This window comes from Zootoca vivipara, chromosome 5 (assembly GCF_963506605.1).
Source record: "Zootoca vivipara chromosome 5, rZooViv1.1, whole genome shotgun sequence".
Lineage (NCBI taxonomy): Eukaryota > Metazoa > Chordata > Lepidosauria > Squamata > Lacertidae > Zootoca > Zootoca vivipara.
This window is the reverse complement of record NC_083280.1, coordinates 47,313,161-47,338,285: the sequence shown is the minus strand read 5'-3', so window position 1 is coordinate 47,338,285 and position 25,125 is coordinate 47,313,161. Positions and strand designations below refer to the sequence as shown.

At 42.0% G+C, this 25,125-nt stretch overlaps 1 protein-coding gene across 2 annotated transcripts in view; it reads left to right on the top strand.

Annotated features, from left to right (window-relative positions):
- The window catches only part of SORCS1 (sortilin related VPS10 domain containing receptor 1), a 359,470-nt gene that overhangs the window by 302,281 nt on the left and 32,064 nt on the right, over window positions 1–25,125 (top strand). For both annotated transcript variants that reach the window (XR_009557597.1, XM_035132751.2), the window contains exons 16-20: window positions 845–975; window positions 8,795–8,908; window positions 9,708–9,879; window positions 16,431–16,617; window positions 24,288–24,421. Coding sequence is in view for 1 of the 2 variants with exons in the window: in XM_035132751.2 (XP_034988642.2) it covers window positions 845–975; window positions 8,795–8,908; window positions 9,708–9,879; window positions 16,431–16,617; window positions 24,288–24,421 (738 nt within the window). In the remaining variant the exon portion in view is untranslated. The remainder of the gene's footprint in view (window positions 1–844; window positions 976–8,794; window positions 8,909–9,707; window positions 9,880–16,430; window positions 16,618–24,287; window positions 24,422–25,125) is intronic.

The window sequence follows — 25,125 nt, the reverse complement described above, 5'->3', positions numbered from 1 at the left end:
CTCTCTCTCTCTCTCTCTCTCTCTCTCTCTCTCTCACACACACACACACACACACTTCTTTGCCTGAGTGTTTTTGCATTCCTCAGCTGGAGTCTTTGTAGTGTTAAGGAAAGAGTGGCCAATTTGCTTTGAAAGTGGAAGAAGACATAAAACCACTAGCTAATTCTAATTTGGTAAACAAAGAGCCTCAAATGGGAGGGGTGGTGTTTGTGTTGGCATCTGTCTGTCTATCTATCTATCTATCTATCTATCTATCTATCTATCTATCTATCATCTATCACAGGGGTCAGCAAATTTTTCAGCAGGGGGCCGGTCCACTGTCCCTCAGACCTTGTGGGGGGCCGGACTATATTTTGGGGAAAAAATGAATGAATTCCTATGCCCCACAAATAACCCAGAGATGCATTTTAAAAAAAAGGACACATTCTACTCATGTAAAAACATGTTGATTCCCGGACCGTCTGAGGGCCAGATTTAGAAGGCGATTGGGCCTCATCTGGCCCCCGGGCCTTAGTTTGGGGACCCCTGATCTATCATCTATCTGTAGGGATAAACCTCACCATTATGAAGGAGTGTGCAGTGGAATTCTATGTCATGCTAATAAAATCAATTCGCCAGCACAAGCATTTCCTCTTGCCAGATCAAACACTCCCCCCTTTCCTCCCCTTGTGCCCTGTTCTGGGAATTCTCTCAACCCCAAACCCCCCATAGCCTATTGGGAGTGAGGGATGCATTGGGAGAGCAGAGGAGGAAAGCCCTGTTGTGCAAGCAGGACTTGTTGTTTTGTCTCCAAACCACACAACTATTTGATTGAATCTATCCCACTGTTTTTCTCTTACCTCAGGGAGAAGCATGCATCATGGGAGCAAAAAGGATCTACAGGAAGCGTAAGTCCGAAAAGAAATGTATGCAGGGCAGGTACGCTGGAGCCATGGCATCCGAACCATGTGTCTGCACAGAGGCAGACTTTGATTGGTGAGTACAGCTTGCAGCATTTTAGCAAGGCTATAGTTTATATGGCCCTGATAATAAACACAACGTTGGCAAGGGCACTGGAGTCTAGGAATGCCTGAGGAATTTGATTTCACTGAATCCTGATATGAACTGACTTGATCCCACCTTCCAGTCTAATATTCAAATGGGGAAGTAATTATTCTTGTATTTCAAATTTTGTGATATAATTCTAGGCTGGAAAAAATGCATTAAAATGCATTTGTATTCTGTGATGAAATACATATTTAAATATAAATTAGAGTATTGATTTCCCTGCAGCTTTTGTGGGTGTTTTTTTAATAAATAAATGCACAAGTCATTCCAGACAAGCCTTTTCTAAAAGTTTGCTGCAAAATATGCAGAAGGGGATTTCTTTTCTTCCTCTAAATCATGAATTTTCCACACCAGCAGTCACAATCACCATATTTTTCCCTCTTTTGCAAGCGGTTAAAGCCCTTCTTACTACCACCTTTTAGCACCCAGTCTGGGAGAAAAATTTAGCAGGAGCTGAGAAAAGAGAAGTGAGAAATACTGAAAAGTATTTTGTATAAGATTTGAGAAGTGGTTTGAGGAGAGGAAATTGGAGGACACCCAGGGCCCCAGGGAGTTGGCACTTATATTCCTTTCCATCACTTGGACGCCAGGGAGGGACAATTTAGCACCCTGTTGATATTTTGCTTTTTGTATCCTGGATTATGTGATTCACTCCTGCACTCAGCTGTAATGTTGTTTAACTGCATATAAATTCTTTTTAATTGCAATAATTTATTTCATAAAATGTGTTGTTGTCATAAAATTTGTTTGTGACTGCTGAACATAGTGCACAAGCTACCGTAATTTATAGTTTTAAGTACTGGCATTTAACTACTAGTGGGGCAAGATTTTAAAACGCAGATTTAGGCAATGGGTGCTAATCCAGACATTTCATCCTACTTTAGCAAAGAGGATCAGACTTTGCCTGAGGTGTGCAAGTAAAATGCCCTTCTCTTGTGAAAAAGGACAATAATGAGTAGTGCATTCCATTACCTTTAGAATTTCACAGCAGGGAGCAGATTAAGATTGCAATCCTAACTCCGTTTACCTGAGAGTAACCCCATTGAATTCAGTGGGACTTACTTTCAAGCAGACATATTTAGTATTGCAATCTTGGTGCATATAGGCTGCCTCTGGCAGTGAACAATTTTGTGCAAATTAACAAACAATATGTCAGAAACAAAAAAAAACCCAATGAGGCACCTGTCAGGACAATAGCAATTATATATCAATGGATATGTAAATTGCATACATTGCAAAGCAGTTTTCATGCCTAGTTATGTATAATGTGCACATGTTGTTGTCCTTTAAAAAACAAACTTGCTGTAGAGAATTAAGTTGAAAATCATTCATAGCAAAGAATCTATGCCATGCAGGGAGTTGAATGGGTGAATGGAAGAAAAAATGATGGATAATCCATTTCCAATGGATGCCTCCAGCATCAATATTATTTTTGTGAGGTGTTTTACCAATATGTAGATACACATTTGTGTATCAGTAGAACACTATGAAAAGAGAATCTTCATGCAATCATGCATACTAGTCACATCAAGGTTCTCTTTCTGCACTATTGTGTCGTAGGGATGATGCAGAAACACTCAATTTTAATCAGAAACTTCCTAATTTGCACTTATTGTACTGTGTTGGGAGCCACCCAAGGTGGCTGGGGCAACCCAGTTAGATAGACGACACATAAACAATAAAATTCTTATTCTTATTAAAACAATGCACAATCTGAAATGCAATTATCTTTCAAAATCTGCACTTTTCTGAATCTTGTGATGCAGTTCTCCAGACAACGTATGCAAAAATGTATATATTAGTGGAAAGTCTCTATAACAATGAGGAACTTATATTTTAAATTGCCACAGAAACGTGAAGAACTGAATATAAGGATGGAATAATGAAACAAAGTCTATCTGATAGATAGATGGATTGATCCATCCATCCCTAATGATACCTGATTCTTAATACAAACTTTACTAATCTCATATTCTCATATGCAGAGCATGAGAATGACTCACATCAAACTGTGTTTTCCATACCGTAGTTCAGGGTATTGTAGAAACATCACTGGCATCAGACATCCATTTATTTTTATGTCTTTCCAGAGTAAATTTTATGCTTTCTACGATTCATTATTCAAGCACCTACTACTTTGTTGTTGAGGTGGGCATGAAAAATCTGTATTTACCACAAAATAATGATTTTTTAAAAAAAATAAAAAATAAACACTTACTGTGTAACTACAGATTGGAACTATTTCACCAGAAAGGTTTGAAAAAAACAACACAATGCATGTTTCTAGAAACAGAAAGTTACATATTGCCTAAATGATCTTTGGAAGAATGAGTGAGTTACAAAACAGGAAAGGAGTCAGTTTAGCAGAGATTACATTTGCATGCATTGCCTGCTTCTCACTACCAGGGGGCAATAGTGTTTCAGAAATGATTATCACAATGGAAATTGTGTACCTTGTCCTAAGGACAGCATTACCTAGCAACTGCCTAGAAGCCAAATTGCATTTATTTAAGTAGTAAATGGACTACGGGGTGACACATATGTTATTAAAGCATTTATTTACCAAGTTTCCCAGCATTTTACTGCAGCATGCATAGTATCACTCCAGCTGCAGATTTTATTTTTTATTCTGTACGAAAACGAATCTCGACATGTTTTTTAAAAATGGATCATTTAGTTTATGTGCTAGGTTGGCTGTAACAGTGACCTCCATTACTTGTTTAATACCCTAACTTGCTTTGCTTAAGGCACCATAAGTCAGAACAGCTTATCTTTATGTGATGATCAAAGACTTCATAATCAGAACAGACCTCATGGTGTGTCAAGGAGGTTCCTGTACCCAAAGTTTTAGCCCTGTTTCAATAATTACATAGAATCATAGAATCATATAATCATAGAGTTGGAAGAGACCACAAGGGTCATCCAGTCCAACCCCCTGCCAAGCAGGAAACACCATCAAAGCATTCTTGACATACCGGTATGTCTGTCAAGTCTCTGCTTAAAGACCTCTAAAGAAGGAGACTCCACCACACTCCTTGGTAGCAAATTCCACTGCCGAACAGCTCTTACTGTCAGGAAGTTCTTCCTAATGTTTAGGTGGAATCTTCTTTCTTGTAGTTTGAATCCATTGCTCCGTGTCCGCTTTTCTGGAGCAACAGAAAACAACCTTTCTCCCTCCTCTATATGACATCCTTTCATATATTTGAACATGGCTATCATGTCACCGCTTAACCTTCTCTTCTCCAGGCTAAACATACCCAGCTCCCTAAACCGTTCCTCATATGGCATTGTTTCCAGGCATCGTTTACATATTTGATATGTCCCCTTTCCTCCACCATGTAGATGATGGAGTAAGTGTTGGGACCACCACATAAATTCCTGAAGGTGCAGAAATTTTTTTCCTCCAATTTTTGCTCCCCAGTTTGAGGAAGACAGATTCCACACATGGGACCACTCCACTAGGGGGAATTCACATGTAAACCTTACAATACATGACCTCCATGGAAGGAACATAAGGTATACTACTCACCTACCAAATGAATGCTGCAGGCAATGAATAATCATAAGAAGAGTTGGCTGGATCAGGCCAATGACCTCTCTTGCCCAGCATCCTGTTCTCACAGTGGCCAACCCAGTGGCGGAGCTTCATGCTTGGGCACCCGGGGCGGAGAGCAGGCAGGGGCGGGGCTGGCACGCGTTCTGGGGACATGGCACACCACCCGTAGGTGCATGGCGTGCGTTCTGGGGGCAGGGACCACTGCCTGCGGGGGACGGGGCGCCTAGCGCGGAAGGAGGGGCAGCTGCAATGGTGCCCTTGGGATTGCACTGCCCAGGGTGGAGCGCCCCTATCGCCCCCACCTTCCTACGCCCCTGGGCCAACCACAAGCAGCACACACACACACACACACACACACACACACACACTGCAGTTTTCAGCAACTGGTATTCTTGCTGTCAAAATTGAGATATCAATATGGAGGATAGTATATACCTCCTAAAATGGCGGCACTGATCCAAAGATTAACTAAATTATTATTTTAATCTTATTCAAGTCAGTGATATTCTACATATGATCAGGCACACACATACACCTTTTGTGGTCTCCCTCACACCTCCCCGTGGGTTTTTAAACCTGAAAAAAACCTCACAGCATGGAAGAGCTACTGGTGCAACCGTTACAGTGTGGGTAACCGTTATGGTCAAGTGAAAGTACTGTAATAACGTAGCATGCAGCACAATCTTTGTCTGCTCAGAAGTATGTACCATTGAATTCAGTGAGGCTTATTCCAAGGTAAAGTGGGTTTCATGATTGCAGCCTTAGGTGTCAGGCTGTCAGGGAACATGTCAAATACCAGTTTCAAACACCAGGTGTCTGGCTGTAATGCTATTGATCTTAGCGCACTCCCATTTTCAGATTTAAGTAGCGGGGTTCATCCTTTGTCCCAATTGATGCTGATGCTTGTTGATTGCAAGGCAGCCTGTTGTGCCTACAGTTGGGCACCAATTTGTTGTTATCATCAGAGTTCTGTGTGCATCAGAGAGAAGACAAGAAATTCATTAGATTGCAGGTCTGCAAGGTAAAAGAGCGATGCTAATGCCTCTCTGGTGAGATGCAAAGGAGTTGCTTCTGTCATTTCTCAGCATATTTCACTCTCTGTGTGTAGGTAGGTGAATGAATGGATGTAAAGGCAGGCAGGCAGAGAGTTGCCAAAACCAAAAAAATGTTGCAATCAAAAGTCAACATCTGTTTGCTTACCGCAGAGAGCTAGTTTTGTGATAGAAACATACCAATGTATCTTAAATGGAAGTTAAAGTTGTTGCTGTTGTATCGCTACTTGTCCTTCACTTTAAGGTCACAAATCAGGCTATAGCACTTAAAAAACAATGCTAAAAGCCCTGTTCCGTACCCAATAAGCACAGGATGCCTTGCCTGGCAGCACAGTGGCCCATAGATCGCAGCAAAATGCTGGGCAAGGTTTTTTTTGCTTTGTATCTTCTCTGTGTGATGCACTCATAGGAAAAAGCTGTCCTTGGTGCAGTGTGGAGGGGAAGCCTATATAGGGCTGCTTTCCCTGGAGCTCACAGTCATTTTGGTATGAGAGCTTCCTTCCTGCCCACCCTCGGGTTAGAGTATTTACTGAGCAGTTTGGGGTTGCTGGTTTACAGGCAGCGCCGTCGGAAGCCGCTCTGGCACCCGGAGCAGCAAACATGACGCGCCCGCAGGGGAGGGGTGTCACTATGTAGCGCGCATGCACAGTGTCACTACGTACAACGCATGTAGTTGTACCTGTTTAGTGAACATTCATCGTGACATCTTCCAAGTGGAGGTTATACAACATTGCCAGCTAGTGGTTGCTATGCTGCACTTTCCAACTTTTTAACCAGACATTTTGCACTTACGAAAGGGATGAGATAATTGTGCTGGAAAGTGTGGGATGCCAACCAAATTTTGTGTGAATAAACAATCTTTCTGGAAGTGCCCTTGAACCACTATTAAGCAGCAAAGAAAAAGAAAAAAAGGTGGAGAAAGCATTAGAATAAGAGCATGACCGTGCAAACATACATACAAATAAAGTGGCCCTGACAATAATGATAGAAATTTGAAGGGGTGCAATTGCCTCAACCAAGGGATATGGCCCATATCCACCAGTACTGTATATTATGGGGGTGTGGAGTCATATAGCATACGGTAGTAATCTATGCTATATTGAATTGCATATTTATACAGATTGATTACTGATAAATCATAGACTCTAAACCTGAGGTCTGAATCATGATTTCATTGACAGAGTTCAGTCCTGGAATATTTGAAGATATGCACCTCTGAGTGTATGCAGAGTGTTTTTCTCCCACCTACATCCAGCTCTCAAAACAGCTGAACTAGGGCAGGACTCCCAAGGCAATTCATAGGACGGCTTGAGCCCTGCTTCTGCTCTTTAAAAAATGAAGCACTTGTGTCACCCATATCCAGCACTGAGCGATATCATCTAGGATTCCTTGCCTAGAAGAAAGGGTGCATGTAGCATAGAAACGCAAACTGATTAAATCAGGCTTTGAACACGTATTCTCTTTTCTGCATATTTTGCTGCTGCTCTGCCTTTCACTTTCACATTATTGAACATGCTGTGAGAGTGCAGCGTTACAGCTTTTTAATTATATTGATACATGAGACCTCAGCAATACAAGCATTTCAGTGTGTTGACAATCAGATTACAGAGGAAAGAAACCTCATTTATAAATAAATGAAAATGAGTTTTATCACTTGTGGAATGATAATTTCAATAGCCTTTATGCTGTCTCTCCACTTAGGATGCTTATAAAATTATTTTGCATCCTTTGGGTAACCAAGTATCTGTTTGCAAAACAATTAACCAGTGTTTAGCATGCTTGCAAAAAGACTCAGGAATGTCATACATATGAAGGAGTGAAGTAAAAATGTTGGATCAATTCCATTGCCAAAAAGAATGGATGGGGTCAGGACTTTTTTTTCAGCTGGAACTTGCCGGAGCTGAGTTTCGGCACCATTGCCATTCTAAAAGAATGTGTTCATGGTGAGTTACAGCACCTCTTTTCCAGAAAAATAGCACTGGACAGGGCTGCACAACAAGTTGTCTGTCCAACAAGCTCAAACTGCATCATCCCTTCTCTACCTCTGTACCTTTTCTTGTGCACTCTTAGCAGAAGTTCAGCCTTCATTCTCCCCTCCTTTTGCATATCACTTGTTTTCAAAGGAAATTGAGCAATTCCTGGGACGACACTCAGCTCAGTTGTGGACCACACATTTTGCACCCAAAAGATCCCACCCCAGGAGAAAAGATCTCCTGTAAATGGATCTCAGATATCAAATCTTGGGGACAATCTTAGAAAGTAGTGGGGAGTCAGAATAGACAATCTACTGAACTAGATTGCCCAATGGTGAGATCTGATATAAGGCAGCTTCATTTCCTCTGGCCATAGTTATACTCTGGATAACTTCTAACATCACACAACAACCCAGAGAAATGAAGGCGACAAAATGCATGGTGAGTCTGGTACATATTCACTGTGCTTTGACCTACTCACCCACTGGGTACTAAAGAGTAGTTTCTGCTAAAATTATGATACTGAAATACATGGTCATAATTCAAAATCAACCAGGCTCAAATGTTGTATTTGAGCCGTACCTAGGCTTCCTTGCTCCCTTGGCAAGGAGCTATATCAGCACCCCCACCCATGTGCCCTTGGCAAGGAGATGTCTTGGTGCCTCTGAAGCCGGGAGAGACCAGAAACTCAAAAAGTTTGCACTTTTTTCACCTTTCACGCTCTGCCAGTGTCTTTCTCCATTGCTGTTGGGGTCGTGTCTGCTCTCCTCCGCTCCTCCTCCTCCTCCTCCTCCTCTGTTGGTCTGTCTGTCTGAGCATGCAAACAGATGGTGGGCTCCTAGCCACTCCAAACCAGAGTGGGGAGGTATGGTTTTTGAGCCGTTGGTGGGATCCAATCTCACCAGCTCCTATGTATGCCCATGATTATTGTTTGAGGCAAATGCAAACAAGAAGCCCAGGGCTGTAGAACACCACCCTCGAGTTGTAGACAGATATATGTATACCTGTGTGAAATCGATATATGTGCAGAAGACAAAGTAAGCTTCCAGGGCTGTATTCATGTGAATGTGGTATACCCCTGCAGGCTTCACTGTAACATGATCTCTCAGAATTATGTGCTTCTGATTTGCAAATCACTGAAACGATCTCTCCTTCATTCAAACCAGTGACTATGGATTTGAGCGCCACAGCAATGGCCAGTGCTTGCCTGCATTTTGGTACAACCCATCCTCCTTGTCAAAAGACTGCAGTATTGGTCAGAGTTATCTCAACAGCACTGGGTGAGTTGTTTTCAGATCAGACTTACCAGAATCTAGTTGTTAATAATATTTGTGAATGGTTGTTAAGCTTTCCTCATGCTGTTCATCAGGTCTATTGCAGAGCAAGGCTTCAAATGAGGATGGGGCTTGCCAAGGGATTCTAAGTCAGTCTAGCTACCAGTGATGCACAAGACCCAGCCTTCCCTGCTGTGCTAGTCCGGAGCTGGCACAAAAGAAAGTCACATTTATCCTTCTCTCTGGCTGACATCAGCGCCAGAGCTTTGGAAATGGTGGCATCTCCGCTTCTCCATTTATCCTCATTTTGTGTTAGGTTGTGTAAACACTATACCTTTAAAGCACATTAAAAGCACACACACACCCTTCAAAGAATCATGAGCACTGTAGTTTTTTAAAGAGTTGCTGGGAATTTTAGCTCTGTGAGAGGTAAATTACAATGCCCATAGTTCTTTGAGGGAGAGAATCTGCTTTGAATCTGCTTTTAAGTGTGCACGCAACCTATGCTGTTTTGCAGTAAAATTCCTTATTATTGATTGCTGTCAGATTAACATTTAGCGTCATTAAGGGTTTTATTTATTTTGGCTGCTTTATTATATCTGTGCATTCTTAATTTGTTGTGAGTGGCTACGAGACTTTTCTGTAAGAAGTGATGAAATAAGAACAGTTGCTGTTATTGTTATGATTTGCTTAAACTATTTGGGATGTTGTTGTGGCGATCTTGAAAAAAGGGTAAATAGTCTTAAGTAAGCATCTTGCAGTGGTCCTTCCTTACACTGTTGTGTCTGCTTCCCGCTTTCAACAGGTATAGGAAGGTTGTATCTAATAACTGCACAGATGGTGTGCGTGAACAGTACACAGCCAAGCCTCAGCAGTGTCCTGGCAAAGCCCCACGAGGACTTCGAGTTGTCACTTCAGATGGCACATTGACATCAGAACAAGGGCACAATGTTACCTTCATGGTGCAGCTGGAGGAGGTATGTTGTGTTTCACACATTTCCCACTGGGGTTTTTGAGTCTGAATCGTTTAGAAGAAAATGGATAGAAGTGAATACAATTAATTAGCCAGTGCGATTTAACTGATTAATGGCTTTATAAATATGAGTTGTGTATCCGGGCTACAATAAGCAGGGACTCGTTAACTTCTGTAACCTTTGCTCACTTCCACCTTTGCCCTTCCCAGTTCCATGAAGGGTAGACCCGAAAGTGAAGTTACCTGGGCAAATATTGCCAAGCAAATGGCAAAGCCAGCATTTAGAGGATATGGAAAATGCACATTTCTGAAACAATGCGGTCTGTCAACTACCATTTGTTACTTACACGAGGCATGGAGGACGCCCAGTCTTGCTTAAGAAGTGCTGGTTGTGGATTAGCTTCCATGTTGAAACAGACAGTTTTATTCATCTTGAATCCCACAACTTAGTGACTTGAAAAGTCAACACCTACTGGTGAAAAGACAACCAAGAGATAATAAAGACCCCGACATTAGTTCTACCAACCATTGTAGAACTGCAAGTACTCATTGGATAGTTTTATGATAGGTGCATTTGCAAGATAGTAATGTGTGCATTTGCAAGGAGTTAAGATGGGGCATTCACACTGCAGAAATCTAGAGAAAACATCACTTATCAGTTCCCATCTTTATACATGTTTAAGAAATAGATGCTACAAAAGTGACTGCAGCATCTGAATCGAAGCAATTTACACAATATAAGAGAGCATACGTATAAGTATAGAGCAGGGGTCAGCAAACTTTTTCAGTAGGGGGTCGGTCCACTGTCCCTCAGACCTTGTGGGGGGCCAGACTATATTTTGGGGGAAAATATGAACGAATTCCTATGCCCCACAAATAACCTAGAGATGCATTTTAAATAAAAGGACACATTCTACTCATGGAAAAACACCATTCAGGCCCCACAAATAACCCAGAGATGCATTTTAAATAAAAGGACACATTCTACTCATGTAAAAACATGCTGATTCCTGGACTGTCCGCGGGCCGGATTTAGAAGGCGATTGGGCCGCATCCGGCCCCCAGGCCTTAGTTTGGTGACCCCTGGTATAGAGGGTATCGAGACATGGAAAGTATTTGCTACCAATTTTCTTACTCCACATCCAATCCAAATTTGGCTCAAGACATGTGTGTGTGTGTGTGTGTGTGTGTGTGTGTGTGTGAGAGAGAGAGAGAGAGAGAGAGAGAGAGAGAGAGAGAGAGAGAGAGAGAGAGAGAGAGATTAAAATTCCTATGCTATAGGTGTCTTAAAAAACCAGTTAAGCACCATCTCTGCACTGGATTATGGGTTGAAGAAACTGAGTTAATCTGCATAAAGACCAGAAAAAGCAAATGCTTGAGAATTACATTCTGGAAGATGTGAAGGAGAAATAACAGCTGCCTGTTGCAAAACCTGATTTAAAATATGTTTTAAACATCTGCAAAGATAAAGAGATAACAAGTCATTGCTTAACTGAAAGCTTCCAATTAAATGTGAAGCTTGGGACTAGATTTAAAAACTTTTTGATTACATCTCATTGTTTAACACTGATTTACATGTAAGGCCCAGCACTTTATAGAAAAAAATCATGCTTGCAGCCTCTTGGGTGAGAGTGAAATTGATTGTTTGAAGGTGTTGTCCTCATTAAGATGATTAAAATTAGCAGTATCATCTCCTCCCACATTGAAACTCCATGGATGACTTACACGTAATCAAGTTATAATCATAATGGGCCAGGCTGTTACTTTTGAATCCATAGGTGTAAAGAATCTCAGAGGCTGTGAGAAGAATTCAGGTATAAAATGCAGCTAATTATTTAACACCTTGCTTGTTTATATAGCCATGGGTTAGGCGTGTGCATCAGCTCTGTGTATACCCTGAATTACAAGGTGCATTGGGGTAATTCAAGGAAGGTTCTCATTTTACCTCATTAGATTGTTCTATTACAGGCATCCCCAAACTCGGCCCTCCAGCTGCTTGGGGACTACAACTCCCATCATCTCTGACCACTGATCCTGTTAGGTAGGGATTATTTGTAGTCCCAAATCAGCTGGCGGGCCAAGTTTGGGGGTGCCTGTTCTATTCTAAAGATGCCTTGAGGTGTATTAGGAATACTTCATTTTCAAGTGACTCTGTTTGGACTTGACTAGGGAACATAGCTGCCAAGTTATCCCTTATTTTAAGGGATTTTCCCTTATGCTGAATAGGCTTTCTCGCGAGAAAAGGGAAAACTTGGCAGCTATGCTAGGGAAGCACCACAGAGTTCAAGAGGGAAGGTGATGGAGAGTTAGGGGAGAGGATCTCTTAATCTGATGGGTGGGGCTAGCTTTTAATCATGGTGAATTATTTCCTCAGGGCACTCCAATCACATTGAGTTGATGGAAGTATTGAAAACTGCTTAGAATCATAGAATTGGAGAGATAAAATGGACCCCATGGTCATCTAGTCGAACTCTATGCAATACAGGAATCCCAACTAAAGCATTCAAGACAGATGGCCATTCAACCTCTGCTTAAATACCTCCAATGAAGGAGAGTCCACCACCTCCCAAGGGAGTTTGGTCTACTGTCAAATAGCTCTTGCTATCAGAAAGTTTTTCCTGATGTTTCGTTGGAATGTCCTTTCTTGTAACATGATGTCATTGGTCCTACCCTCTGGAGCACAAGAAAATAAGCTGACTCCATCTTCCATGTGACAGCCCTTAGATATTTGAAGATAGCTATCATGGCTCCTCTCAGTCTCCTCATTTTCCAGGCCAAACATACCCAACTTCCTCAACCATTCCTTATAAGGCTTTATTTCAGGACCCTTGATCATTTTGGTCTCCCTTCTCTGCACACATTCCAGTTTGTCAATATCCTTCTTAAATTGTGGTGTTCAGAACGGGACACACTATTATTCCAGGTGTGGTCTGACTACGGCAGAATAGAGTGGGACTATTACTTCCCTTAAGGGACACAGGTGGTGCTGTGGTCTAAACCGCTAAGCCTCTTGGGCTTGCTGATCAGAAGGCTTGAATCCCCATGATGGGGTGAGCTCCCGTTGCTCTGTCCCAGCTCCTGCCAACCTATCAGTTCGAAAGCACACCCAAAAAAGGGCAAGTGCAAGTAGATAAATAGGTACTGCTCTGGCGGGAAGGTAAATGGCGTATCCATGCACTGCTCTGGTTTTGGTGTTCCGTTGCACTAGAAGCGGCTTAGTCATGCTGGCCACATGACCAGGGAAAACAGTCTGCAGACAAATGCCGTCTCCCTTGGCCTGTAAAGCGAGATGAGTGCCGCAACCCCAGAGTCGTCTGCTACTGGACTTTACTGTCAGGGGTCCTTTACCTTTATTACTTCCCTTTATCTAGATGCTATGCTTCTTGTTGATGCAGCTCTCTCATAGAGAGAGCACAGAACAATTCAGAAACTGATCACTTTTTTTAAAAAAAATGCACGGATACAAGCAGCAGCCGGTAGCAGAACAATACAGGCAGGACTGTGTTCCTGACCTGGATTCTCAATGCTGGTTACTGAGGAGGGGGGCAAAGCAGCAGGGATCTTGGTGCAGTGCAGCCACAACAGCAAGAACATCAGATTGTGCCCACTCCATGAAAAGCCCCCATTCAACTTGCCCCTCTCTGGGTTACTTGCCCTGCAGCAATCCAGGGTTTCAGACAGCAGGGTTTCAGACATCAGGCAGGAGATCCCTGGGGTTGAACCTGGGGCTTTTTGCACACAAAGCATGTGCTTTTCAGTATTAAGTATTTGGAGAATATTTGATAAATATTCAGGTACTCAGAGAATGTTTGAGCACTATTTGATGCCATAGAGGACCATCTTAAGGAGACTTTGGGGGAAGAAATGATTAAGATCCACTTAAAATCACAGCTTTGATGCATTGATGTAAAACCTGTGGGAGAAATGTGTTCCCTTTACTGCCTACCTTATTATCTGAGCTCAGCAGAGTCACAAAACTATTCAGTCTAGCATTACATTTGTCACTGTGATGAATGAAGGATGGGGGGGGGAATAACAGATACAGATCAGTCTTTTGTAATTTCATGTACTGTAGAAATCCTCATTATGGGTGTCAGTTACACATACCTAGTGATATTCTATATTTACTGAGTTGCTCTTGTGCAGCTTTCTGTCTGTAATTTCCTGGAGACCCTACACTGTGATTTAGTCAAACACCTGATTATAGATGTGTTCTCAAGCCGTTTGGACTTTATGCAACCTGTGGTATAAGCACATCTTGCAGAAATGCTTTTCCTATGTTTACAATAGTGTGAAAGATGTTCTGACCAATTTATGGGATGCAGGGGGAAAAAATAGGCCTACCTGTGGGAAGCAACACAGGAACCTAGGAACGTGCCTTATACCAAGTCAGACTATTGGTTCATCTAGTTTCATATGGTTTGACTCTGAACTGGCTGCCCAGGGTTTCAGGCAGGACTCTGTCCCACTCTATCTGGAAACAGCATATATTGAACCTGGAACCTCTCTTGTATGCAAATCAAGCGCTATACCACTGAACAACAACCTGCCCCCTATGCTGTGGAACTATGAAGTCAATTTTCAACAGACTTAGAAACGTAATGTTTTGGGGGTCTCTTCTTGCCCCTCTTCTTGTTTTTCTTCATTGGCACAGAAAAATATCTGTCCTACTGGTCACACTATTGCTTAAAAGCTGCTTGCCCTGAAATTCTCAAATGCCAGCTTTTGAAACATGGCCTTTTAGAAATGTGTTAAATCCTGAACTACAGGTTGTGTATTCAGTTCAGGGATAGGTGGGCGGCATTTTCAGTTCAAAGGATTAAATAATTTTAACAGGAACGAACTGGAAAAAGCAAGGAAATTCATCTTGTGAAAGAGGCACTGGAAGAGTGGCAGCTGTAGGTCTAGGTCTCCTCTAATTAGACTGGAAGGAGGCACCTTTCTTGGCAGGAAGCCTTGATGTGAATGAGAAGTCCCCGTCCTGCTGAGCTCCGAAGTGATTTTCTCCTCCTCGGACAGCTGTACACTCAGCATATTCTTTGGCCCACCAAAATTTATTAAAGGGATTAAAAAGAAGAAGACATATTAGAAGCGACTCAGTATCTTTTTCCAAGTCCTTTTTATATTATGCCAAGGCTGCTATACCCATGTACACCTTGAGCTGGGAGCAAGTTTCAGTGAACCCCGGGGTGCCTATATCCAGTGCTTTCTTCCTAGAAGGAAATGTTTAGGGGTACTCTCATTTTGACTTAAGAAAAATCACCATTTTATAGTTCAAATCAGGAAAACTAAATACAGTAAATGGACAAAAGTACAAAGATTCACAAAATGTTTAGGGGTATGCGCCCCCCTGTGTACCCCCAGGAAGAAAAAACACCACTGCCTGCATCTGAGTAGGCAAGAACAGTGTGAGGGTTGAAAACTTTGAAACCCACTTTGCTTTCTCTGTAGTCCCTTACCACATTACAAGATAAAAATGTGTTTTCGTGAGAGGCTTTAAAAATGAAATGAAATAAAGTTTGCACACACTTCTTCCCATAACCCAACAAGAGACAGTTTGTACATTGTGTGACATCGATGTATTATCCTACATTTCCAGAATAATTTAGTACAGCAGAGGCCTGACCCTCTGGGAAAGAGCCTGAAATAAGAGTGTCATGAGCTTGTCTGGAGTTCATGCCAGGTGTTTTCTTGAAGGGTGTGAGGAACTTAGACGCCAATCCTGTGCACACTTACCTTGGAATACATCATTGAACAAAGTGGGACTTAACTTCCAAATTAAACATGCATGGATTTATGCCACACGAGATTCAGTTGGGCTATAGTAATGGTTTTCCAATATTTAAAATGATGTTAGGAACAAGCATTTTTCTCACAAATATACACACATACACATTCACACACAGTCACTTTGTTGTAAAATTCCCAAATGAGATTTTGCATCATTAGGGTTCTGACTTTTGTGGCATACGCAATTTGGACCAGATTCAAGCAGTCTTGTCATTCTGAGATCCATTTTTGAGATTTGACTGCATTGCAGAATGTCTTCTAGATACTGCAATCCACTAGGAAGTTTAGGCAGAGTAGCATTAAGTGTTTCTGTGGTTCACCAAAACCCAATTATAGTGGTGTGCCAAAATTGGGAGCATCAGTTTTGGGAGTCATAATTCAGCTCATGTTGTGAACCCCTGAAACGGTTTGAGGAGCAAAGAACAATTGTGTCAGGACTGGCAGTTCCTCCTTTGTGTTCTAATTCACTGATTTTGGCAGGGGCTCTTAAACAGAAAAAAGGCAAGGAGCCCCCTCCCCAGAATAACTTTACCTACCCCAAAACAATTTCATTCTTCTCCTTTAGTTTTGCCTCAGTGGTTTTGTCAAAAATTCCCCCCCAAAAAAACTAATTTTTGCTGAACTAGACATAATATTTTGACTGATCCTTATAAATGTAGATTCTTACTTGTATGCCTAAATACCTTTCAAGATGACAAATATTCAAATTGACCTGGATTCCATATCTGTTTTATACTAATTATCCTCCCTACTTCTCTAATTTAGGGTGACATTCAAAGATCAATAATCCGTGTGGATTTTGGAGACGGCAGTGCTGTGTCGTATGCCAATCTCAGCTCCACAGAAGATGGGATCAAGCACGTCTACCAGAATGTGGGGATTTTCCGAGTAACAGCGCAGGTGGAAAACAGCCTGGGGGCAGACAGTGCAGTCATGTACTTGCATGTAAATTGTATGTTATTACATTGGTATATGAAATATTTTAAAGATTCTTTCTTTCTTTCTTTCTTTCTTTCTTTCTTTCTTTCTTTCTTTCTTTCTTTTGCTTTTGCTTCTTACATGTTTGTACAATGAAACCTGCTAAGAGAAGGAGTAGTCCACTTTTATATTAACATTTAGTCTTTGGAAAGTGAAAGAGAAATGGGTACCAAAAAAAAAAAAAATTCAGCAGGACACACCTTAATGCTGTGAGGAAATGGCCTCTCAAAATTCCCCATCCTATCTGTGGGTTAAGTAACGGGAGACACAATTTCACTGAACTTCTCCAGGGAGATGGAAATTCTCCACCTTTTTCTCTGGGCTGGGGTCACAGATACCAGTAGCACAACATATTTGCTTTTGCGTATTCAGACCTTTAAAGGTAAAGGGACTCCTGACCATTAGGTCCAGTCGTGACCAACTCTGGGGTTGTGGTGCTCATCTCGCATTATTTGCCGAGGGAGCTGGCGTACAGCTTCCAGGTCATGTGGCCAGCATGACAAAGCCGCTTCTGGTGAACCAGAGCAGCGCATGGAAACACTGTTTACCTTCCCGCTGTAGCGGTACCTATTTATCTACCTGCACTTTGACGTGCTTTCAAACTGCTAGGTTCGACCTTTAACCTTTAAACCTCCCCCTTAAATAAATTCAGACAAGACTCAAATTTTGGTTTGGTTTTTGGCAGAATTTGAGTGGTTGCATAGGCTCTGGTTCGACTAGCTCCCTGCACCCTTATAGGCACCGCTGACCCAGGGCACCACTGTAGGTCAGCCTAGGGTGAACACCTGGATAGGCAGAAAGCCGGGGACTTGCTATGTCCACCACCCAGAAGTCCCCCTGGACTCTGGCACGGGCACAACCCCCTCACAGGGTTGACCAAACCATTGAGTCCCTGGATTCCTTTAATGGAATACCCTTCACATAGGGATGGTGAGAGCATTCCCCCATCCCCATCACCTGAACCAGAGCCTATGCACAACCTAACAAGTTGTGATGATTTGCTACGCGGCAGGCGAAACCCAAATGGCACCAGCCAATCAGCCAAGTGGGGAAAATTCTTGCCGTGCCCCTATCCCAATGATAGACAACACACGATGGCATAGCAAGGTTAAGTGCACAAGCCCTAAAAGTAGGGAGAGGTGGGCGGGTATTCCGATGCACACACTGAAAGAGGAAGCTCTGGGTCATGTGCATAGGTGTATATATATCCCTTGATCCATTTAGCCTGCGTCCCATTGGTTAAACCCTGCATCAAGGGACCTACCAATTGGGTGTTGTGGCTATCCAATCATACCCACCCACAACACAGGGTTTGGTTGCCAGGTCTCACCGCAATACATGCCCTCTTTAAGGGAGGACCTGATTTCCCTCAGATTGCCATTTGTTTTTTGTTGCTGCTGCAAGAACTGGCAGTGGCAACTGTGTTAGCAGCCTGTCCGCCATTTTGCATCTTCCACAGTGCCCCAGACCTAGTATGGTTCTTTAGCATAGCAGGAGATATTGCAGCCACTTTGTGCTGTGCTTTCTCAATTTTGATTCCTCATGAAAAATGGGAAAGATTTGTTTATTAGTGTATTTATATTCTGCTTCAGGCCTGGCACCAAACAGTGGTGGTTGCTGTCCTCTGGGACTGGTGGGTGAAGGAAAGGGTACGTAACATCAGGTGGAGCCAAAGCTAATATCACAGTAGGCAGATCACACACTGAGGAACACTTGATACATGCAGACAGACCCACACAGAGAGTAGGGGAGGGAGAAAGAGCAAAGGTAGGATCTAGCAGGGGGGAGAAGTTGACTGCCTGAAGGGTGGAGGGGAATAGTAATGTTAGGGGCTGAGAGGAAATAGAGTTTGATGGAACAGTAGTGGAGGTTTTGGAGGAAGATGAAATAATGAGGTTAGAGTGGGGGCAAAGAGAGCAATGTTATAGACTCTGGAAAGAGGCAAAATGGGAGGTACCAGTGTGAGTGCTGTTCCATAATCAGGACCTGCAGGACATAGCTGACTGATTGTCGGGAGTGGTTATCTCTTCAATTTTGTTTTCAGTCACTCTCCCCAAGGCAGCCATTTTGTGTTTTGCCATGGCACCTCCGTGACAGCCATTTTGTGATGACTACCCCCCCCCAGCATGCTCTCAAAATTCAAAAGGTGCCCACTAGCCCCAAAAGGTGGGCAACCCCTGGTCTACTTGAAAGCGGGTCCCACCCAGTTCAGTGGTACTACCGGTACTTTATTATTAGTGTGTAGAAGATTGCAGCCTTAGAAAGGAAAAATGAACGGGAAAGATCAAAGAAGGAATTGGCTTAGCGAGCTGAAAGGTGCAACAAGACTTTTGATAAGTGGACATTGCCCTAGGCAACAAAGTCCCTGTGGGCTGTATACTAGTGAGCACAGGGAAGCCTTGCTGCAGAGGTGCCAAGTTGTGAGGGAAGTTGGGGGGGGGGAGTTGAGCAAGTGACACCCCCAATTTACATCAGGATGATGGAGGAGCCAGGAACATGGTGGCAACATGGCCATAGCTGCCAAGTTTTCCCTTTTCTCGCGAGGAAGCCTATTCAGCATAGGGGAAAATCCCTTTAAAAAAGGGATAACTTGGCAGCTATGAACATGGCTTCAGTGGCTCCTCATCACCCTCCTCCTCCTGTCACTGCCACTGGCGGGGGCTTCTGCCCCCCTTCCCCTCCATGGCAGCAGGAGGAAGAGCCACTGAAGCCACGCCACGCTCAGCTCCACGATGGGCCCTGATTTTTTGGAGTTGCTGCCCCTGCCCTGTTCACATAATCAGTTTGCTCTCAGAGGATGGGATTTACAGAGTGTGCAAATAGGCCTTTGTTTATAGTGGCCCATGAAAGAACTATAACACAATACTAAGCTTTAGTTTGAAGCTATTGAAAAACAGTATTTAAAAAGGTAATGTTTTCTATAAAGAGCAAGCAGCCCATGGAAAACAAAATTTAGAAAGTTCTGTTGACCAATCTTTCCTTAAACAAATTTAATTTCATTTATTTATTTATTTATTTATTTATTTATTTATTTATTTATTTATTTATTTATATACAGTATGTGAGTTTGTATTTATTTATGTAAAGCAGTTCTCACCATTATGCCACGAAAGCTAAACAAGGATACAGAAACGATTAGGATCAATATTTAAATATCAACAACCCAAACAACCAAAATCAATATGAAAGAAATGAAATTGCCTTCTCAGCCTCTTATCTCTTCCCATCTTTTTGAAAATGCCAGCCGAGGGCGGGGGTGGGGGGTGGGGAGGCCAGGCTTTCTTTGTCTGTAAAGGTCACTGCAAACACACTTGAGTGCTGGTAATATCTCCAGTGAGGCTCTGGGGGTCTCTGATAACACAGGGCCATGCAATCTGCTCCAATTTGACAGAAGATGATTCCGCAGGGGCCCATCTTCACTGTGCACTACTTTGTTTGCAAGCTAATGAGGCCACTTGATGGAGGAGCTATTTGCCAATGCAGGCCACAAGCTACAAAGGAAAAGCTACAAAGTTGTCTGGGTCATTCCTCTCTGGGAACGGGCTTCCCCACCACATAATTTGAGCAACACTGTTCAGCATTGGAGTAGAATGCAAAAAAGTTACCGAGACTCTCAGCAGGATCACAAGCAGCATAGCTTTTCATATTTTCCTCAGTTTTTTTTAGAATAAATTTTTTCAGAAGCAGACTTAGTAATTGTGGCTCCCAGCAGTCTAAGGCAAGCAGGTACAGAGAATGCAGGTATTCGGTTACAGGGTAGAAAGGGCTAGTCTGTCTCTGGTCCTCCTGAAAGTTGATTCACATGATCACTTGGCATATGCTTTAAAGGTCAGGAAAGGGCAGTGTCTCTCTGGTTTTAAACCTTATTCCTATGATTAGAATGGCCAAACATATATTTTTAAAAAAATAATAATCATGAAAACAAAGGATTATTACAAATACACTAAACTAATAGTTGCAAGCTGGTGTTCTAATACAAAATTAGTCCAGAAGAATCTAATAAATAAACCGGGACGGGAGCATTGTAAATGTAGAGACTTTCTGTAAAACCATAACAAGAATGCAGAAGAAATTTGATCCAGTTTGCATTTGAAATCTACCAATTCCCACTTTGAGAACTGAAACACAGCCAGCCTTCAAAATTTGCATTTATCGCAATTCTGTGATGCAGTTCTCGAGCTAAGCAATGTTTACAAAAATGCATATATTACAGAAAAATCTGCATAAATGTGAAGCCATTAGTGAAAAAAACATAAACATGCATTATATTAGTGAAAATTACTTGCAACAATGTATCCGTGAGTCACAATTGCATATGAAACTGTGTCTGCCATCTGTGAGCAGAAATTCACACTAAAAAGCTGGTGGATGTTCATGAGAATTCTTCTCATTATTTTAAACCACACAAATTGCTGCAAAATGTGGAGAAATGAATTTAAGAATAGAAAAATGAGAAACAGAGAGAACAAAAATGGATGGGTCTTTCTATCTATAACCGTTGCCCATAGACATTAGAGCACATAGGAAGCTGCCTTATACTGAGTCTTTGTAGTAGTAGTATTTATTTATTTATTTATTTATTTATTTATTTATTTATTTATTTATTTATTTATTTATACCCCGCCCATCCGGCTGGGTTTCCCCAGCCACTCTAGGCGGCTCCCAACAGATTAAACATTAAAAGCTTCCCTAAACAGGGCTGCCTTCAGATAGTTGTTTATTTCCTTGACATCTGATGGGAGGGCGCCACCACCAAGAAGGCCCTCAGGCGGAGATCTTTCCCATCACCTGCAACCTGATGTGGGATCTTCTACATCCAGGCATATCAATGCCTCTATATTCAAGGCTCTACAATGGAGCTACATTTTCCCTTCTGCCCAAAAGAGCTGCACTTGGGACTTTGAGCCAACAGATCCACAAGAAGACTTGGAACACACACACTAGAGACATTTGCCCTCCAAAGCCTGGATTGTGGTAGGACCAGGGACAGTGACATGCTGGGATGACAGGGCTAGCTAGCGTGCCCCTGGTTTGCTCACTATATATATAAAAAAGCACACTAATGTCTCATGCACAGAGTGATGGAAACAGGATATACCAATTCCATGAACATGAATGGTCCTTGTGGATGCAAACCCTATATTTTTAGGATGGCTTGAAAAGTTTTAAATAATTGACCCCAAGATCATAAAAGGTTGTCCAATTCTGCAAGAAAAAGTAATGTGTATTTTTATTGCAATCGATATTGTGTAGATAGGAATACAACACCACCTGCTGTTCCAAAGCTGAATTTTCAAAGCTGACTTTTTTTTTGTTTTCTAACATACTGATTTCAGAAGTTAATCATAATTACCCACTTTGGTGATTTAAAACACACACACACACACACGAAGCTGTTCAGCTCTCAAAGGAGAACTTTTGTGAACTGTTCTAACAGGGCAGTAATAAAACTGCACTGTCACTCTACACTGACTGCTAGTGGGTTTCAGGTAGGGACATTCCCAGCCCTACCTAGAGATGCCGGGGATTCAACCTGGGATTTTCTGCATCCAACTCATTTGGATTGGTTTTGCATGTTTGTTTGTTTTAATTTGATTTTTTAATGTGTATTTTTTATTATTATAACATGCCCCGCAACCTTATGGTGAAAGGTGTGTAAGGCATCTTAGAAGGAAATAAATGCTCCACCACTGAGCTGCAGCCTTTCTCTTAATTGTGCTGTAGGGTGCTGTAGGGTGCTACATCTTCTTCTGTTTTGTACATGGATATTTTGTAATAGAAATAAAGGGATGTGATAATAAGCCTCAGCCTTGAGAATGCTTGCAGGAAAACAACAGCTATGATACCATTCCACCATCCAAAATATAACCCATGTGGGGAGAAGAATCTTACCTTGTTATACTTTGTGGGAAAACTTGTTTTTTTCTGGGTATTGTTGCATTTCTTTTCTTTCCCCCTTCTCATTATTTTCAAAAGAAATTGTTCCAAATGAGAGACAGAGGGCAGTAGGGCCAAGTATAAATCTATTTCCCCCCTGATATTTTGCAAATTCTCTTTGCATAAAAAAGGAGAGTAGATTTGTGAAGAAGTTATTAAGAGCTTTGGAACGGATCCTTGCCAGAAATAGATATTTTTGCTGTTGACTCACAACACTCTTCCTATCAATCTTCAAGGGTCCTCCCCACCCCCCGTTAATGCAATATATTCCCAAGAAAAAACAGCACCCCTGTATTAACTCAGCCAATTACCACTGAATGTCTCCTGAAGATATGACCATCTATATTTGTTTGGTAGGCTTCTGTGTAGCAAAGATTTTGCTCATTATCTTTACCATTTGAAAGTTGCTGTTCTGAAATCTTTATCCAGAATTGTCATAGTGCCACTTCTCCCAGATATAGCTAGTTTATAATTAGAATCAAATAATTAAATTTAATTATCCAGATCCAAACAATTTCGTAAGCAATCGTGTCAGTACACATATATTGTGTTTCTGATCATTCAGAACACCAGATAAATGTACGGTGATAGTTTGCCTAAGCTGCATTTGGAGTTTGGAGGCTGGAGTCCAAGTTGCACATTGGATTGTTTGCAGGTATATGTTTTAAAATGAGCAGGCTATTACTTGCTGAAGCACTTAGGTCTGAGCAAAATGACGGTCTATTTGTCACAGTGCAACAAAAGTTACAGCTCTCAGATTAAGTTATTGGGTGCTCAGACCAATGCTTCATCTTGGCAAGAATTGTCTCTCTGCTGGGTGCCAAAAGGGTTTTCAAGCCCTGCTTACCAGGACACTGTAACTGAATGTGGTGAAATTGGGGGTCCTGTCCTCTGTAAAACAGTACTTGTTTTGCTAATATGCTTTGGACAGTCATAGTGAGAGCAATCTGTGTGTAGAAAGGAAAGTTTTTATTTGCTGCTGACATCAGATAGTCATTTCCATCCTAATTAGCCACTTTTAATCCTATACGTTGTCTATGCAATGTGTTATTGAGAAAAGAACACTCACAATACTCCTTTGGGTGTGGGCTTGTGTTTGAGATTGATACTCAATCAGAAAGCATAACACTGCAAGCTGCCTTAGCATTCCCAACCTAATCATAGACTGTACTACAGCATCCACCAGGAAAGCTTCTGATATGCATCTGTAATCTGGTAAATGTGGTGGAAAAAAATAGCATGGCCTGACAAGGTCAAACTCCATCAGCATTTTTCAGCTCCCCTTAACGATAGCTATACTGAGGAGGGTTGTTCTCATATGGCAACGTTCCTGCATGAAAGTCACTTCTGGGTAAGAGTGTGAATCCCATCTCTACAGCATTGTGTATAATTATCTTCTATGTATACTAAAAGAATATGCACTAGGGAGCTGTGACTGACTATGGCTTCCCAGTGAAGAAAGAATATGGAGGCTGCGGAAGCCTTATAACTGAGTCTTATATTTGTTTCCTCAGCAGTAAATCCCACTGGGGCTTCCTCTCAAATAAGTCCACATAGGATTGCCCCCAGTGTTGAAATAAGAATTTGTGGGAAGTACGTAGTCTGCAGCCCTTATTGGAACCAAGGGTGGGGTCAAAGAAAAGCTTAGAGTGTTGATGCATAAAACTAGACTCATGTACACTTCCCCCCATTTTCTCTTGTTTCCAGGTCCTTTGGAACATGTCCATTTATCGTTGCCATTTGTGACGACAAAGAACAAAGAAGTTAATGCCACGGCAGTCCTGTGGCCCAGTCAAGTTGGAACACTGACTTATATCTGGTGGTTTGGAAATAACACCGAGGTTTGTATTTCATGGAGATAAATTAATTGTTAAATTGTGACATAATAACATTATCACGGGGCTTGTGATTTCTCTCAGGGAACAGCTTACAGGGCCCTGCAAATCACAGAGAGCAACTCTCAGCACTTTTATGTTGCAAATCAGCTTCTTTTTTAAAAACTTGCTTAACTGTCTCTGTTTAGGCCTAATTTGCATCTTATGCAAATCACTAATCCCCCATTGGACACGGCTGAAGAGATCAAACTGAGAAAACTGCAGAGTGACAGATTATCAAAGATTCCAAGATTTGGGGCTTTTTCCCTTTCCTTATGTAAAATGCAAGCTTCTTCTTTTTTTAACTCAAGTTACAAACCCAGACTTCAGAGATAAAGTTCTGAGTTCGGCTGATGATCTCTCTGCACTGCTCCAGGGTTTGAAACCGTATTTTAGAGTGTGTTGTGCTCTGTAGCACTAGTAAAAAGGAATGTTTGCCGAGAGTCCCAACACTTACTCTTTTCATAATGCTAAACCTATACGAAGTTCTCATTTGTGCTGTTAAGCTGCAAGAATGCCTCATTACCACATTCCAAGAGAAGTGAAATGACATGTAGTACATTTCCTTGCCTACGGACAGTAGTTAGCATAAAAGTGTATGCCAAAATAACCCACTACCCACCCTGTATGCTGCCTCATTTGTTCACTGGGGGAAGAAAATCTTTAATCGG